This window comes from Haplochromis burtoni, unplaced genomic scaffold (assembly GCF_018398535.1).
Source record: "Haplochromis burtoni strain Fernald_Lab_line unplaced genomic scaffold, NCSU_Asbu1 Contig_262, whole genome shotgun sequence".
In the NCBI taxonomy this organism is placed as follows: Eukaryota; Metazoa; Chordata; class Actinopteri; order Cichliformes; family Cichlidae; genus Haplochromis; species Haplochromis burtoni.
In genome coordinates this window covers 131,408-149,627 of record NW_024582623.1, presented here as the reverse complement: position 1 = coordinate 149,627, position 18,220 = coordinate 131,408, and the positions used below count along the sequence as shown (strand labels likewise).

The 18,220-nt window shown below is 41.3% G+C and overlaps 1 protein-coding gene across 1 annotated transcript in view; it reads left to right on the top strand.

Annotated features, from left to right (window-relative positions):
* The window catches only part of tmod2 (tropomodulin 2), an 18,389-nt gene extending 1,301 nt beyond the window's left edge, over positions 1-17,088 (top strand). Inside the window, exons 2-10 of the mRNA XM_005948992.3 lie at positions 4,113-4,332; positions 5,408-5,564; positions 12,594-12,716; positions 13,067-13,141; positions 13,228-13,358; positions 13,435-13,542; positions 13,623-13,766; positions 13,906-14,050; positions 14,628-17,088. Coding sequence (XP_005949054.1) covers positions 4,207-4,332; positions 5,408-5,564; positions 12,594-12,716; positions 13,067-13,141; positions 13,228-13,358; positions 13,435-13,542; positions 13,623-13,766; positions 13,906-14,050; positions 14,628-14,659 — 1,041 coding nt within the window. The 5' untranslated portion in view covers positions 4,113-4,206 and the 3' untranslated portion in view covers positions 14,660-17,088. The remainder of the gene's footprint in view (positions 1-4,112; positions 4,333-5,407; positions 5,565-12,593; positions 12,717-13,066; positions 13,142-13,227; positions 13,359-13,434; positions 13,543-13,622; positions 13,767-13,905; positions 14,051-14,627) is intronic.
* The last annotated feature ends 1,132 nt before the right edge of the window (positions 17,089-18,220 follow it).

Here is an 18,220-nt window from a genome sequence, read left to right as displayed (position 1 = left end):
CCCCCGAGCTGAAGGCCACTCCTTGAATCCGTTCTCATTATATAATAATGTGGTGTGTCTGGAGTGTGCGGGCAGGTCAGAGGGAATACACAAATCGTGTATGGTTGTTAGAGTACCACCCCACTTCCTGTCTCACCCTTGTCCGCTTTGTAAAGGAGCTGTTAGGAAACATTGTGTGAGTGGAAAGTTTTTTGTTTTTATGACTTAGCTTTTTAGCTATTAAATAGAAATGAAACTATTACCCTGGCAGTATCATATTTCAAACACTTTTCTCCTTTTCCTGACTCCTGTATCAATGACTGTTTTTACTTTAATATGCATAGTAATATTTCAGTATCAGTGTGATCAAGCCTCTCTGTCTCTTTCCATCTGTTTTCTATCATTTCAAACACTTTCAGACACCTGGAGAGACTGAACACACACACACACACACACACACACACACACACACACACACACACAAAGTGAGTAACAGCAGGGTGGAGAGAGGAACAGCAGAGCGTAAAACTGGAGGAGAGTAGGTGGGAGGTGGAAATACAGAGTTGTTTCCCATGAGTAGCATAGCTGGGTCATTCTAACTATAGTCTTTTTGTGCTGCAGTTAGGGTGGTGTTCTGTAATAATGCAATACCAGTCAGTGCTTCCTGTTCATCTTTAGGCTGCAAATTACTATTTGTGCAGCTTCTGCCTGCTGAGATCAAACCCATTGTGGCAAGAATTACGCTTGACTGAGATGAACTTAATATGTTTTCTTGTAGCTCCCATCAGGTTATAGCATTTACTCTAGGCATATCTGGGGTGGTGTCTAATAACGTATCACAGCAGGTACGCAATTAGATATCAGACACTGTCACTTTTGGAAAGAGGATAGTGCCCCACATTTGGCCTGAAACTGAGATAATGCTAAAGGTAGAACCAGATATTTTACATTGCACTCTCTCCATTTGTCTTACTTAATATCCTGAAGAATGGGGCCACTACTCTTGCTGTAAAATTGGAGCACAGAGTAGTTCCCATGAAACTTTGGTTGAAGTGATACAGATTCTCAAGAATAAAACTTTAGTTTAACTTTGCAGATGTCTCCTGCAGGGGGGGAGACCTCCAGGTGAATTTACATTGTTATATTTATATGGGTCTGTGTGTAGCCTGAGTGGACAGGCGAGTGTAGCATGCAGGCAGGTTTGCAGTGTTGTTGGCCTTGAGCCATCTGTTGTTCTCTTGAAGGATTAGCAGACGAGGAGGTGAAGGAGAAAGGAATCAGTCAGATTGGACTAATGGATCCTTCCAGTATCTCCAGCTCGGCCTGAGCTAACCTATTGTTATCATTATCTCTGTCTCCGTGTTCCATTTCTTTTCTGTCTGTCTTTTTTCTAATGTGTTCAATAATCTGTCAGTGAAGTGGAAAGTGAGAGAAAGCTGGATAAATAGTGTTATGATTCCAGAACAAGTAAAAGGAAAGACATCTGCTAAGCCATAAAATCAGGTTATACTCCCAGCCACAGAAATGCCTGTTTCCCCCACACTCGGTGTTGATCATAAAAATGCACAATAACCCTCCTCCTCCAGAACGAGCTAAAGCTTGTGATGATGTCACGCGAAACGTATCCTAGTGCCATTCCATGATCGCAGGCCAGGCGACTGTTGTGGTATTTGGAGCATGCAGTGTGATTTTCATATGATTTGGGTGCATGGGATTTTTTTTTTTTCTGTCCTGTGACATAAAATCTAAAAGGTAAAACTACTGCTGCAGTCTAGCGCGCTGACTGTGTTCAACAACAGTGCTGTTTTCCTCTCATGCAGTTTCTTGGATTTTCTTCCGTAGGTGTTTAATTTGTAAAAATGAAATTTATAAACTTGCATGATGACTTCACCACCTTACTGTTAGCAGTGATAGGATTGATTAGCATAGAATTGAACAAGATAACAGTGTAAGTGTAGATGATTACATTTGTGAGCTTAGATTTTCCAGTCATCATTGAAGACATTTGAGCTTCATCTGCTGGAACTCACACTTGTGAATGCCCGTGCAATGACTATTGCAGTCATTTCAGAATTAAATGTGTGTAGCTGTAGCACAGTAATGGAGGAGATGGGGGGGGGGGGGGAATTAGATGAGGACAGAGCCTGGATTGTTGAGACAATGAACTGAATGGTGTGAGAATTCCCTTGATTAGAGAAACTAGCCAGACAGCAATGGGGAGCACATTGCATTGACTAAATCTTCATCAATAGTGTGACGAGGAGATGAAAGATTTTTAAAATATTTCAATGAAGATTTTTTTAATTTTCTCAAACAAAACAAAATCTGTTATGTTAAACAAATGAAATGAATATTTCTGGCAGGCTTGACTTTTGGCTAAATTGCTATAAAACAAAAGACGTGGCAGTGTCTGTAAATGATTTGGCTCCAAGTGTTAGTTTGATCCTTAAAACATACAAAAGCAGCAACATTTGAATCACAATGTTTATTACAATTTTTTGTTTTTGTGGCAACTAAATCATTTCTTTGAATGTGCACGCACTTGTTCTTTTTCTGTAGTGCTCAGTTACACAAGGGAAAACAGAGGTTGGAAAACATCCTGTGTTACCTTTGAAATTGTTACTTTGAAGAAGGGGGACCCGGTCTGAGACCACTCACAGTCAGCTGTCCCCAGGCTGACTTTGGTGCATCAAGATGGCAATAATAATAATAATAGCAATAAGATGGAGACAGTCTGTTGTCAGTCTGCAATTAAATGCCAGCTAGCTGGTAATTAAAATTTACATTTGGTCCTGACATTCAGAGTCCAGCCAGAACTTCGAAAGCAGAAATTCCTCCACAAGTAGTGACATTGTTACTGCAGAGTGGCAATTTGATTGTAAAATCACAAAGGAACTCAGCAGCCTTATGTTTATTTAAGAAAAGAATCAGAGTGCAAACAGCTAGCAACCAGAGAGTCGAGTCTTCGATTGCAAAGAGACTCATCAGAGACAAGTCGTGTCACTGGCACAGATTGACTCAGATTGGTTGCATGAGCAATTATTTGCAAACCTTCACCAGCCTGATAGTGATTACAGTCTGAGTCAGACTGCGATTGTCTGGAGGCAGGTTGCCTCCCACTGGGCGACATGTACAGTTGAGTGTGTTGCGCATTCAACATCAGGATGACTGTTGGTTAGTACAACTGCAAACATTTTTCTGGTTACCAGGAGTTTGTTGTAATATTTTTGGAAAGTGACAGTCATAAATTCTTATTACAAACTTGAGAATCCGGTCAGAATGTAATAATGGATGTAGCACTAATCTATAGGTAACAACTGCAATGAGGTTCTTTGGTTTATTTGCTTTTACACTACTGGAGCAGCCACGAAAGAATGTCTGTTCTAAATATACACTTACATGCACAGTTGCTTTTCTTGCAGAAGAGGGGCACAACTGTTTTTTCTTTTCACTGTGACAAAAATCAGTTGTTTTAAAAGAATACAAGTTTAAGTGTGTTTCCAAAAGTGTACACCAATTATTTGGAGAAGTAGCATCTGTGGAGTCCTGCAGGGAGTTTGGAAAATCACGAGGTCGCTCTGTGTTCGGACTGTGGCGTGGGAGAGGAAACTGCCTATTGATTTTATTTGAAAGGACACACACTGTCACTAACTCCTTCGCTTATCTGAGCTTTATTTAAACTTAACTGCAATGTTATGCTCAGCCTTTCAGTCCCAAAAGACAAAGAGACACATGCATTTCCTCATTTTTATTTAGAAAAAGCTTCCTTTATTTCTTCTTCTGTCTTGATAGTGTTTTATAAACTTTCTCAAAATTTCCATTTGCAAAGAGCTGTAGTTGATCCTTATGGGATTGGTCAGATGTTTTGTCCAAGCCTGAGAAAGTTCTTTGTTCCAGCTCTGTGTGTGTTGGGTGTGTGTTCACCCATCATTACATCATCCCAAGGCCTTATTATCCAGCCCAGCTGTGATCAAGTGTTGGTTCACAGCAATAAGATAAACAATCTTTATCTCAGTTAACGACATGCAATTAAAATTGTCTTTTTGTGAGTCAGCGTAATAAAATGAAATGTATGCACCATCCAGCGCTCATCACTAATTTATTTGTGTGTGTGTGTGTGTGCTTGTTTTCAGGTAGTGTCTTCCTGGTTTGGAGCAGTAATCCTGAGAAGAGCAGTGTGGCTGCGGTCTGGTGTTCGGTGTTGCTTAGCAAGCTATAGCTGGTACCATGGCGTTGTCCTACAAGAAGGATCTGGATAAATACAAGGATCTCGATGAAGATGAAATCCTCAACAAACTGTCGGCAGAGGAGCTCAAACAGCTGGAGACGGCCCTCGAGGAGATGGACCCTGAGGTCAGGGCTCGATGCAGGTTGGAGGAGCTCCAGGGCTCCTCAGTGGGAGGAAGTTCATTTAGAGAAAGGATTTATTGAAAGGGATTTATTGGCTTATCTCAAAATAAAAAAAACCCCACTATGCACACACAAGTGGGTCATTAGATTTTTAAATGACTAATCGTTTTTCCAACTTTATGTCTCTTGTTGTGGTTGTAGTGCCAAATGGCGCAAAGTAGACCTGGTTGTGACAGGTTAATGGTTGGGAAATTTCCCCCCTGGAATGCCTTTAACCTCACTAATTCACATGTAATGGTGGTTTTTTTTCTCGTGTGCTCTGACAGTCACCTCCCACTCCAGTCTCTATGGTTTGGAAAATAATTTAAAGCTGCAGCGGCTCAGGCTGCCAAGTCTTTGTGAGAAGAGCTGTACAGCGTAATGAAATCCCCTCCAAGCCCCTGGACGTTTTCTTTAATTTCCATTCAGTGAGGCAAATCGGCCTACATGGCGACCACACGGGGCCCACAGGAAACAGTCAGCAGCAATGGGAAAATAATAATTTCTGGTCTCATGTCAGTAAAGAGATGAAATCTCATTTGGTGTGGATGCAAAACGAAGCACTGAATTTTGTTTTGTTGCTGTGTGTATAGATTAACACACGGCCTTGTTTGCTCTCTGCCAAGTTTTTTTAAATTTTTTTTTATTCACCCACAACAAAATATTCACAAGCTGCATTTTTGGATTAATCAAGTTCAACTGGTTTTAAAGTATTCTTTTACTTCCTTTTTGAGCAGCTTGTATTTCATGTTTTAATTTCTCATGTGACTGTCAAACTCCTGCTTCTGGCAACTAACACAGAGGCCGGAAGATGCAGAGGATACACTAGCAGAAATGTTTTGTTCTTTTTTCTAACAAATGGTGCCAAATATTGTTTAGCTTGGATTGTGCAACTTTTTCAATGTGTGGAAAAGGCTTTTAAAGCCTGCTTAAATGGATTTGATGAAAGTCCAGTCAAGGAGTTGTGCTGCGGCTTCATTACGGTGCATAAGTGCACTGAGGTCTTAAGCTCTAATGTGGCTCCATGTCTTGTTCCCAGAATGCTCTTCTCCCAGCGGGTTTACGTCAAAAAGACCAGACGTCTAAGACAGCTAGTGGACCGTTCGACAGAGAACGTCTGCTCAAATACCTGGAGAAGGAAGCCATGGAGCATAAGGACAGAGACGATATAGTGCCTTTCACTGGAGAGAAAAAAGGTGGGTTGTTTTTTTTGCTTTTTTCTCGACAGCGCGACCAACTAATCACCAATAACACCGGCAACAAGGTGCTATTACATGTTAGTGCTGTATTACTCAGGGGATGGAGATTCAGGGTGCACCTGCAGACCTAGCAGTAATTACTCTTCACCTGTGTTTGCAGATATTATTAAGACATGCTTGCACTTACATATAAGCATGTCTGCTCAGCATAGAGCAGTGTTGGAAGGGTGTGCTAATACTAAAGAAGGGAGGAAGGATTTTACATTTTGAAACTATGTTTTAATTGATGCTTTTAATAGATATGTTTATTTATATGCAAGCCTGAAACATATTTTTGAACCATGTTGGCCTGAAGTATACTACATAGAGTTGAACTCACAGCATAGTAGTATGATTGTCTGCCAAACTGTATGGGTTTAATGTCAGACTGATATATCCTAATCTTTCCGTGTGAAACTTGTTCTGATGGGTTTTGTGACATACTTGTGACACTCTTATCCACCTCTTAGAGGAAACAAAAGGTGAAATTCTTTATGTGGCAAAAAGCCAGAAATGCAGACGAGTGAGTAGAGTAGAAACCTCAGTGGGAAAAGTAGGAAAGTTTTTATGAGATGAAGCAGTTCCTTTTGTCGGGATCTCCACAGATAGGAATCTGAAAGCTACTCCCTCACCAGAGAGGAAACATGGACTGATGTGTTCCACTGACCTTACCATGGCCTCTTAGGAAATTAGTGTGTGTGTGTGTGTTTGCAGTGACAACATGGAAAACTCACATCACTGTGGTTTTGTGGAATGCAGCTGATTCTCTTTTCATTGTTAGACTCACCCCCTGCTGATAACTAATGTGGTCATGAGTGTTTATGTCTCTAGTTTCAAACTTCACATAATTTCTGAGAAAAACACCCAGTGTGAGTCCATGGTAACCATTTTTAACCCTCTCGCAGCTGAATTTGTTGTAGTTGTTTTTGTCGCTTCTCCATTATCCATCTTTTCTGTTGTTTATTCCTCAAAGACGTGTGATACCTGTAGATAACGAGCAGATGATGTATGATCGATGAAGCTACTTTTAGCTGCTCCCTTATTACAGTTTTTCTCAAATGCTAAAAGACATTTCACAAACGTTTCCACCATGTTCCCCAATGTCTAAACACAACACCCTTTTCTAAAGCTACATAAACACAACCACACCTTCCCACTGCAAAACTCAAACTTTCACACCAAAAGAGCAGCTTGAAGCTTTCAAAAATGTAAACACTATACACATCATTACACACTACAGCAAAACAATTAAAAACGCAATGCTCAATTTGTGAGAAGGTTCTTTGTTTCATAACTGCCAATGCATATTTTTAGAAACTATACGGTAACGGATCGTCGTAGATCTCTGCAGAGGATTAGGCATTTAGATTTGTGTGTTTCATATGAAGAGTATAAATCTATAGGAAATCCTGCATGTACGTACACTACTGTAACACAACTCAATGCAAAAACAGAATCTATTGCACAGAACAGTACTCTTGAAAACATGATCATGGTGTGAAGTTTTTTTTATTTTATTTACGTTATTCACACCACAATCACTGTGCGGCATCATGTCGCTGAGCTGCATCGGGCCACATCACCTCATCCACATCTTGCCAGGCACCGCGGGAAAAACGCCCTGGAATGGCGAATCCATCTTTGGAAGGCCTCCGCTGGGATGTCAACACAGGCCAGCTCCATTGCCCTTAGGAGGTTGTCTCTTGTGTATGGTTGTCTGTCATAAACCTTCCATCTCCACGATGAGAAGAACTCCTCTATAGGGTTCAGGAAAGGGGAGTAGGGTGGCAGACAGACGTTTAAAAAGTGGTCACTGTTGGTGGTGAACCACTCTCTGATTTGGTTTGTTCTGTAGAAGCGGACATTGTCCCAAATGATCACATCAATGTGATGTGCGGGCCTAGGATGGTGTTGGTGGTGGTCCAGGAGGATGTCTTTTAGCTCCTCTAGGAAGGTGAGGAGACGTTGGGTGTTGTAAGACCCAAGGACAGCATGCCGGTGGACAAGCCCCTCCGAACCCATGGCCGCACAAAGGGTAATATTACCCCCCTCCCGTTGGCCAGGGACCTCGGTGATGGCTCTTTGGCCAATGATGTTACGGCCTCTTTGCCTTCGTTTCTACAGGTTGAAGCCAGCCTCATCCAGGAAGAGGTACTCATGAGGTCTGGCCATCGTGTCCAACTGTAATATCCTCTGTAAAATGTGAAAGTGCACAGGTGTTCAGAACAACAGTCAATCAGGTAGCACAGTATTGTGCAGAAGTAATGTAGGCCACTGAGCAACACAGTATGTCCACTAACTGTACTGTGAACATTAGGGGTGCAACGATACACAAAATTCACGGTTCGGTTCGATACTTTGGTGTCACGGTTCGATATTTTTTCGATACAAAAAAAATGTTCATGCCTTTTTAATTTGTCATTTATTAAAATTATAAATATATATTTTAACTCAAAAGTACAGTTTTTAAATTTAACCCTAACCCTTGTGCGTGTTTTTTATTTTGACAGCGAATGCGCACCTGCGGACCACTTATGTGCAGCCCTGGTTATTTAGCTCGTCATATTGCAGCCACAGAAATTCTTTTGTCCATGAAACCATAAAGCTGCACTTTCTTTTTGCCTTATAGTCTGATTTGTCATAACTTCTCCGTTTTGTGGTAAGCTTTTCTTTGGCTGTCACTTCTTCACCCTGACCTGTCTTATTTGGCTCAGCAGAACTAAAATATATATCCTGCTGCTTTTACACACGCACTCACATAAGCTCAGCGATTCTCTGCGCGATCAACCTCTCACATGTTTAAGCTTGCTGCAGGAGATTTCACTTGTCATGTTTGCATAGTAAGCTAACGATTGATAAGACGATGTCAGAGGAATTGGTGCGCAAATTATCATCACTCACAGATCAGTGCTGTCGCTCTCTATACACAGTTCGCACGATTGCAAAGTGAAAGCAAAAAAACAAGCGCAAATTCAAACGCGATTTCAATATGTCACATATTGACAGTGGCTCACCGATGCCAATGACATAATTACCCAGCTACATTTCGAAAGAATGCAAAAGCATTGACATATATTTCTTCCTACAATAGCCCGACGGGCAGGGCAGAGATAGATTTTGGTAGCCCGACTGAAAAAATCGCTAGCTCCCGGGACGTCGGGCTAGCGATATTTGCGAGCCCTGTATCTGATTGAGGAATCACTCATCTTTGGAAAAGAGAGTTTATTACAGAGAAATGTCTCTTTCCAAAATAAAAGCTATACTATCCGCTTCTTCTGGGCTATATTCTACAGTATAACACAGGTCCATAAGGAGAATCATGTGCTAACAGCTGTCTAAATGACTCGGCTAAAGTTAGTAGCATGCTTGTTGTTTTTGTCTTTGCACTAGGATGATGTCGGCGTAAATGTGCAGTCATATTCGTTGTGTTCCCACTAGTGCTTTCAGGTTAATCTCGTTGAAATGACCTTAACGCCACAACACGGCAAATCTCCGTTAACGAGCTAACTCGCATCGCCGTGCATGGGCACGACGCCAACATACGTTTAGCTAACTCCTCAATAGTCCCATGACTTCGGTCATACTCACATGAAAACCAAAATAATTCCAAACGCCAGATCTGAATGAGGGTGGGGGAGGTCCATGTTGCAAGGAGAGCTTAACTTCTGTCTTGCTAGCTTGCCCTGCGCTCTTCCTTCTGACATGCTGTCTGTGTTGAGCGCTCAGTGGATCTGCGCTCGACAGTGCAGCCTAGGCGGAGTAGTCGAACGCAGATTCACTGAGCGCTCAACACAGACAGCATCGTCAGAAGGAAAGTTGATAAAATAAATTACAAATTTGTATTGTTCGATACATATGCGTACCGAACCGAAAGCACTGTATCGAACGGTTCAATATCGATATGAATATCGTTGCACCCCTAGTGAACATGGATGTAAACCTACTTGCACATACTCGGAACGTAGGTCTTTGTGTCGCAGAGTTGCGCTCAAAGGGAACCCTATAGACCTGTTTCATCTGTGTCTTTTGGCGCCGGAGAACATTGGTCTATTGTGGCCAAGCTGACATCGTCAATGCTCTCAAAGTTGACATTATTGGCAATGACTTTGTCTCTGATCTCCCAGAGTCTGATGAGGTTGTTCCCACGAACCATATCCACAATGAGGGTTTCTTGTGCCGCTGTAAATATAGTAACCCTCCCACCTCTATGTGGCATTCTTTCAACTCTACAGAAAGAAACATGTGTTGTCAATTGACATGTGTTACAATACAGTCACAACTGATTTGAAACCAATAGACTACTTTCACAGGTTTGTAAAACTGTATTGTGACAAAGAAAGCAATAGAGTTCAATACCTGTTGTGTTGTCTGAATGCCCTGATAATGGTGGCCACGGTGAACCTACTCAGGTGTGGACGGACTCTTAGTCCTGCTTCAGCCATAGTCATGCCATGGACAATGACATGCTCAATGACTGTTGCTCGCATCTCGTCCGTAATGATGGTGCGAGGTTGTCTTGCTCTCCCTCCTGGACCTTCTCCTCTCCCATGTTGGCCTCCTCCTCTTCCTCGTTGTCCTGCTCCTCTGCCTCCTCTCATTTGAACTCCTCTTCCTTGTTGGCCTGCTCCTCTTCTTCCAGGGCCAGCTCTTCTCCCTCCTCTGCATGGAATTCCTCTTCCCCTGACTCTGCCTTCATCCGTTGTGTTTGTTTGGAATCTTCAGCATACTGTGCACTCTGAACTTGCTTTTATACATGTGGTCACAGCATTAGCAACAGGTGTCTTCAATTTTGAGTCGTTGTGTGTAATGAATGACGCCAGGTCATTGTGTTCAAATATTGCTGACTGTGGCAAGCATGTTGCATCACATGAGCTTTCATTTGAGAATATGAGCAGAGTTCTTTTGCAGCTTGTGTTTTAGCAAGGAAAGATGTGTTTAGATTTATGAGAACGGAGGATTGTGTTCTGTGAATTGTGTCTTCATGTGACATGTGTTTATGATATTGGTAAATGATGGCTAGATTTAGTGAATGTGTTTAGACAACTGGTTATTTGGTTTAGAGGGTTGGCTTTTGTGTTTTAGCATTTGAGAAAAACTGTAACAGTGTAGAGCTCCGCACGTTTGATTTGGCAGATTTTTACACCGGATGCCCTTCCTGACGCAACTCCAAAGTTATTTGTGCCACCTCCTGGGAGTGAAGCATGGACTATTCAGTTGTTAGGCGAAAGTGTAAAGCGCTACACTGTGGAGCGGCGAAGATGTGTGATCGATAGAAGCCTGATAAGCATTTTGTTTGCTTAGGTTACAGTGGAGGGCGTTACTGTTGCACCAAGGAAAATAGAAACACACAGCAGATGTGTTCCACATGCTTACAGTGCTCAGTTTTTCTCATGAATTGCTTTCAGAGTTGAAGCATATGGCTTTAAGCGTCCATGTAACAAAGCTATACTGATGTGATACTGCAAGTCAACTAAGCCTATTACTACAAATTCACTGCTCATGATAATAGTTCAGTTAGTTTAATTATTCTGGTTGAATACACACTAGTACAATGTGTAACCTGGGTTAGCCTTACGCACCCAAATAACAAGAGCGAATTGAATAGCTGAAAACAGATGGACAGACGTCCAAAGATTTCCTATATTTATTAGTAGGTATACATGTTTTGTACTGTTTTTGCTCATGTTCTGTAATTACCTCTCCGTGTTGGTTACTGTTACCTGGTTATGTGGTGAGCAAAGCCACATGATCAGAATCATTTGGAAGAGATAACAAAAGCCTGCGGTTTGCTGTAAATGCCAGCGATGGTGGAAAAACGGGTTTGCAGCTTCAGTTGACCTAACCTTACCTGCTGTATCTGTGATGTTAACTTTGAGTTAGTAAATAAAGTTTTCATTTGTAAACGGTGATAGTGATAAACTGCTCATTTGTAGATGTTGAGATTTTTTAACAATGCAAAAACAGATTAGTGCAGGAAGACGGTGCCTTCTGCTTTAAGTTACAATTGAAACCTGATTGGAGAAACATGCCTCCCTTTGACACCTATTAGATAAGTTACTGCTAGAATCTAGTATTTCATGGGAGAAGCTTTTTGAATGAGAATCGATTTGAGCCAAAGATTTTATTTCTTCTTCCTTCTTTTTTTTTTGAGGCACGTATACATTACTATCGTCATCTTTTATGTACAGTCCATGTGAATGCCTTTTGAGTTTTTAAATCCAGTTTTAAATCCGTCGTTCTATGGCCCTGGTTTTTCCTTGTTTCTGGCGAGTTGAATTTCGCTCCAGAGGGACTGGCACAGGATGCTGCCTGATGACTGTATTTAATGTTTGTTGGCTTTCAGGAAGTGCCAGTGCACCCCACTAGGGACCGGTTTGAGCAATTTGAGCAGCTTGACTGATTTAGGAGGGGGAGGGAGGGAAATGAAGGGCTGTTCCCGGGGTGTTTTTGTTTAAGAAGACGGGCAAATGGAGAGGCAACAAATGGCACCCACTGGATGGTCTCTCTGCCCAGTGCAAGTGTTTGGTTGCCCCAGCAGTGCAGTTTAGATTAGACTCAAGTCATTGTTCCATGACTTCCTTTGTGCTTTCCGTTTCTTCCCTCTGATGGGTTACCATGGCAATACTGTAACTGTCAATGCCGGTCCAAGTTGAGCGAGTCTTGTGCACACTTAACCTCTTGTAAGAAATGTAACCAGTTTAAAAAGTAATTCACAATTTAAAATCCTTTAGTGACAGTCAGTGTCAGTGTAACTAGTTGCTCTTAAACGAAGCTTAATATGCTGCAACGAATTGTGTAGAAATGGCCTAAAATGAGACTGTGATACATCATCCATGGTCCCAAAACTTGATGTTAAAGTAAAAAGTAAGTAGATCTAAGGGGGTTTATTAACAGTTATGTGTTTGTTTTGTTTTTAAATAGAAAAGTATCTGTTTTTACTCGACTCCTTTGAAATTTGACTGAAGTGTTCTCTTTGTTTGCCCACAGGTAAAGTGTTTGTTCCTAAGCAAAAGCCAATAGAAACACGTAAGGAGGAGGTCACGACCCTTGATCCAGAATTGGAGGAAGCGCTCTCCAGTGCCACGGATACGGAGCTGTGTGATCTCGCAGGTAAGAATGAGAAAATACTTCAGAGAGTCTTTGTGGGAAGGCTTGAAAAACACAAGTGTTTAAGTGGGTGTGATTGAAGACAAGGCTGTATTGTAGTGGTGGGAACTTTCTCTGGGCTCAGTCTGTGCTGGGACAATAAAACACAAGCTCTTTTCACTCCTTTACTGTGTGTCTTGATGGGGGGAATAAAAAGGGCATTGAGCAAAATCACACCAGTGGCCTGCTATGCCATTTAGAATTGGTTACTTTTGTCCACACTGGAGAACACGCATGCATACATGTATCCATGTATGTTCTGGTCTGTGGTCTTCGCCTCAGTCACTGAAAATACCGTCTGCTTTCGTTCACAGCGATCCTGGGTGTTCACACACTGGTTACCAGTAGTCAGACATATGATGGAACAGGAAGTAAAGAGGGTTACAACAGTGAGTATTAAACGTAATTTATCCCAGTTAACTCAACTATTCGGAAGAGAAAAATCTGCTGACCTACACTTGCGTTTGTGTCTTAGATGTGGTAAAAGGGGAGAAGATGAACCCAGTGTTCGATGAGCCTCCCAATCCCACTAACGTAGAAGACACTCTGCAGAGGGTGAAAAGCAATGACAGCACCTTAACAGAGGTCAACCTCAACAACATTAAGGTATGTAGAAACGTGCGTGTATGTATATGCTGGTCAGTCCCCGGACCAATGGCAGTGTCTTTGTCTGCTTTTCCAGAACATTCCGATTCCCACGCTGAAGGACTTCGCCAAATCCATGGAGAAGAACACGCACGTCAAGAAGTTCAGCCTGGCAGCCACGCGGAGTAACGACCCAGTCGCTGTGGTGAGTGGTTGATATGCTTCTCGTGGCTTTTGCAGACACCTGAGAACTTCACACTCACATCTTTGCCTTCTTCCTCCCAGGCGTTCAGCGACATGCTGCGGGAAAACAAAACATTGCGAAGTTTGAATTTGGAGTCCAACTTCATCACCGGGGCAGGAGTGCAGGCTTTGGTTGATGCATTGCGAGACAATGACATGCTCACAGAGATCAAAATAGACAACCAGGTACAGTAACAATTAGCTCAGAAGTTCCAGTAATGGAAAAGGAGGAAGGGGAAATTACACACCTGTAATTTTGGTTTAGCTGAACAAGCTGTTGTATTTTTTCTCTCTAATGAACTGTATCTATTTGTGCGTACTGTAGAGACAACAGCTGGGTACTACCGTAGAAATGGAGATTGCTAAAATGTTGGAAGAGAACAAGAGCATAGTGAAATTTGGCTACCACTTCACCCAGCAAGGGCCCCGATCCAGAGCTGCCGCAGCTATCACCAAGAACAACGACCTGGGTATGAACGCAGCACGCACAGACTCGACACTCTGAGATTTGTTTAAACTCGCAAAAGTCGGGCGAGCCGTTTCCGCTTCCCCCCCTCCCCCGCCTTCCTCTAGTCATCTGTTTTATGGGAGTGTGATGACATAGTTGAAACATCTGTTCAATATCTCACTCCGCAGTGACGACCTCTGCTCTCTCTTTTAGCTCCTCCTCCAGACAGAGTCGTGGTAGCACAGGTGTGATGCATGGGTGTGGCTCCCACGTGTGTCAGTGCATCAGTGATAACGGAGATTAGTTTCACAGTATTTGAATGGAGCGTTCACCATATTAACCGTGTGAACATTGACACTGCGTGATATGCAGCTTTGAGAGTGACGACATCTCACTTCTTGTTTTCTGCACATGCTGACACACACTGTATAAATAGGTGTACATTTTAACCACACAGCTCATGATGACTCACTCAGCGTCTTCATGATGAACTAACAAGCCTGCGTAGGGTTAAGATTGTGTAGCATGTTTACAGTTGGTTTTATTCGTGTGTTCTTTAAGTCTTTCACCTCTCGTTTTATTGTGCTTTTCCTCTCCAGTTCGCAGGAGGCGAGTGGAAGGGGATGTGTAGGGACGCCACGACACCAGTCTCCCAGCCAATCCTGTTTTTCATCTCATTGTGTGGAATAATTTCAGCCAATGCCCTGGTCTTTCTCATCTCACTGTGTGGAAACTTTAGTCTTGTGCCAAACTGCGGGGCAAGGCATGCTAAACCTGAACATACATCTGAGAAGAAGGGAAATAACTGGAATTGCCCTCTCCCGTACACATGTTCATACTTATATGTTTATTATTATGTTGTTATTGAAGCTGTAAATCTTAGTTTTTAGTCATTCATTTCAGCTGCTCCCCCTTTTTTTGAGCCTTTACATTCTTTCCCCACTTTTTACTTGCTTTGTTTCCCGTTTTTACAATTCTACAATTATGTGAGCTACCAACAAGTACCAACAACATCAATAACAGCTCTATAAAGACAGTAACTAACGGTGACCTTTGTGTCCTGATAGCTTGCTATTGAGGCTGAAGCGTCTTGTGGAATTCCTGTATTGATTAAGCACTCATCAGAGCGATACAGAGAGCTCTGAAGTTTAGTGATGACTTTAGCTTCAGGAAGTGATGTCATTCAAGGCTTGCCTAATCTGCTAGAGACACAGTGGTTATTGCTTGGAGATAAATACCAGACTGCTGACCTGAATGCCTGACTATACAGCTGAATGTTAGCATTGTGAAAACAAGGGCTGTTGTGCAGTGTTGTGCAGCGCGCTTGGCAACAGTTTACATGAGCAGGTGTTGTTTATTAGAGCTGCCTTGTAAAGCCAGAAGTACTGCCGAGTTGGAGTGGCTAACAAGGCGTGCAAAAAGTGCACCAGGTCTCTTAGCCAGTGCTGGTACTGTACTGTCAGCCCAACTCAGACTGTATATCAAAGATGGATATAGCCACTGCAACATTACCTATTGTTTTATGCAGTCTCATATTTTTTAAAACCTGAAAACTGGCTAGTCACAAGGAGGGTCCACCTTAAGTTGTATCCTTATTTTATATTCATTTTTGATGCAAATTTACTAAATTAAAAATTGTGTTTTATTAAATAGGATGTTAACATAGCCATTGAGGCCACAAACTTCAGCTCCCGTAGGCAGTAGGGTCATTTTCCTCATAGGCTTCTATATAATCAGATGTTTTTGAAAACGGAGGGGTCGCCCCCTGCTGGTCATTAAAAAGGATTCACGTTTAGGGTTCTTTCTTCACTGTGTCCATCTACATGTACAGTCTATGGTTTGATTTGAAACACCCTGCAGTAGCTGTTGGCTCGCCTCTCGTGTAAAATGTATACTTTATCAGTGCGATATTGCTTTACTGTTTTATTCTATGATCTTGTTTTGATACGGTTCAGTTTCTGTTGCTAGTTTTTGTGATCACTTTATTTTCTTGACAGGAAGTTCTGTTTTGATATTTTGGAGTAAGCAAAGCTGCGGTTGTGCTGTAAATGGACCGTGATATTATTGCCAGTCATGGCTATTAAGGCCTTGACCTGCTCCTACAGATGTCTGCTTAACATACTTGGTTTCACTGATGCTTAACCATGCCAAAGACTAACACATGCAGTGCTTAAAGTATCGATAGTAGACATAATGGTTACTGGCTCAGGTTTGGCTTTGTGACAGAGAGATTTACATCATGCCGTACAATGGTTTTACTTTTTTTTTTTTTTTTAAATGTGTGATGTTCACAGCGGCATCTTCTTCGAGCAGTCCAATGAGGTGCGAGGAAGGTTTAGCAAAAGGTTTGCACAAAACTTTCTACTTTGACTTCTCAGGTTGCGACTGCTCGTGAAATGTTTCTTTGAACTACATCTCACTTTTAACTTTCCACTCAAACTTCCACGCTCTCAGCAGTAAGAGGTCACTTATGAAATATTAGATGACACCACGCTGTGCGCGCATCAAGTAGACTTTCTTTAGCTCGAGATGGGTATAACAGGACTAATTCAGGAGTTACTTGAAACTTGTATATACTGTTTATGTGTAATAGGAACAATATCCTGGCATGAAGTCATCACCTGTGAACATCATGTTTCTGTTGACCAAAAATGTTTTCATCAGCCTCACATTCCTCACAAGAGCTGTACTGTTTTTATATCCATGCACTTTTTCCATGAGCATATCTGCTTCTTTTTTCCATTACTGTTTTTTCTCTTCCTGGTGGACACTCTGCTAAATGAGAAAACTGCTTCCTTGCTTGAGCTTGTTAATAATACTCTGATTCATAAAAGCTATATTAATTATAAAAAATGCCATCTCAAATTCAAAGTGTGCACGTACACATAATGTTATATGTGCACCACGTGAACCTACAAAAGTCACTGCTGAGATTTTTTTTGTACCTTAAATCAAAACCCAGGTGTTAATGCAAGGATTCTGTATTATAAGAAAACCACAAGACTGGTAAAACGCACTGCTGAATATAAAACAACTTCAATAATAAATGTTTTTACATAATTTGTCTGTTCTGGGGTTTTTTGTTGTCGTTTTTTCCTCAGCATAAATTACAAAACATTTGCACAACATTTCAGGAAAGCTGGAATATTAGATGCCTTGTATTTTCTGTCTGCATTTGGTCAGACTTCCAGCCATCTTGTTTATACTGTGCTTCCACAGGCTGGCTCAATCTTACAAAAATCACCTAAATTAGAGTAATGGTTAGCATGTGTTTTAAGCTATTTAATTAAACCCAAAGGGGAGAGAAGTAAAGTAAAACAAAAATGAGAGGCTCACATGGGGAAGGTACACAGTGACATAGAGACAAAGAGAGAAAGAAGCAAACTGAGGTACAGTGATGGTGGAGGATGCAGTACCACACACACAAAAAATAAATATATATATATATATATTATTAATGTCTCATTAGTGTCCTCATTAATATGTGCTTTTTTGCACCATCTAGTGGTAACAGAAGCACGACAGCCTAATTAGTATTCCGCTGCAATGACCGGGAGGAAAGTGCAAGTTTTATGTCAAATTTTATTTTATAAAAAATTTGAAGAAAAAAGAGCTTAGACAGAAAGAATTTCACAACATTTAGATGATTTAAATTGGACTTTATTTTATCTGACAGATTTCAGAGTCCGTTTCTCTGTCAAGCGCTGAAGATTTGTTAAAAAAAAAAAGAGGTAACTCAAAGGTGGAGGTTAATTAACCTTGTGTAGCACAACCAACTTGGAGATAGAGATTATATTTCACCTTAGTCATCAGAATTTGATCAGGTATGCAATCCTGTGATATTAAATTTCTCTTAGTAAAAGGACTAGTCAATTTCAGTCTCATTACCCTTTATGTCTAAATCTTTATGACATGTAGTAAAAATGCACTAATCGCTTTCTTGAAAAAAATAAAGTATTATCAGATGCTGAAGATTTAGCAGAATTAATGAATACAAAATCAGTGCTCTGGTGTTAGGAGGTTAATATCTCATTTATTTTGTTTACCATCTCTTCTATAGCAAAACTACCTCATGTTTACTTTCTGTCAATAGTCAGTATCTACAGTATTTCCTTTATATTATTGTTCCAAATGTTTATAAATGTTCAGAGTTTTGTCATTACAGATCTATATTTTTGGGACTTTAAAATAT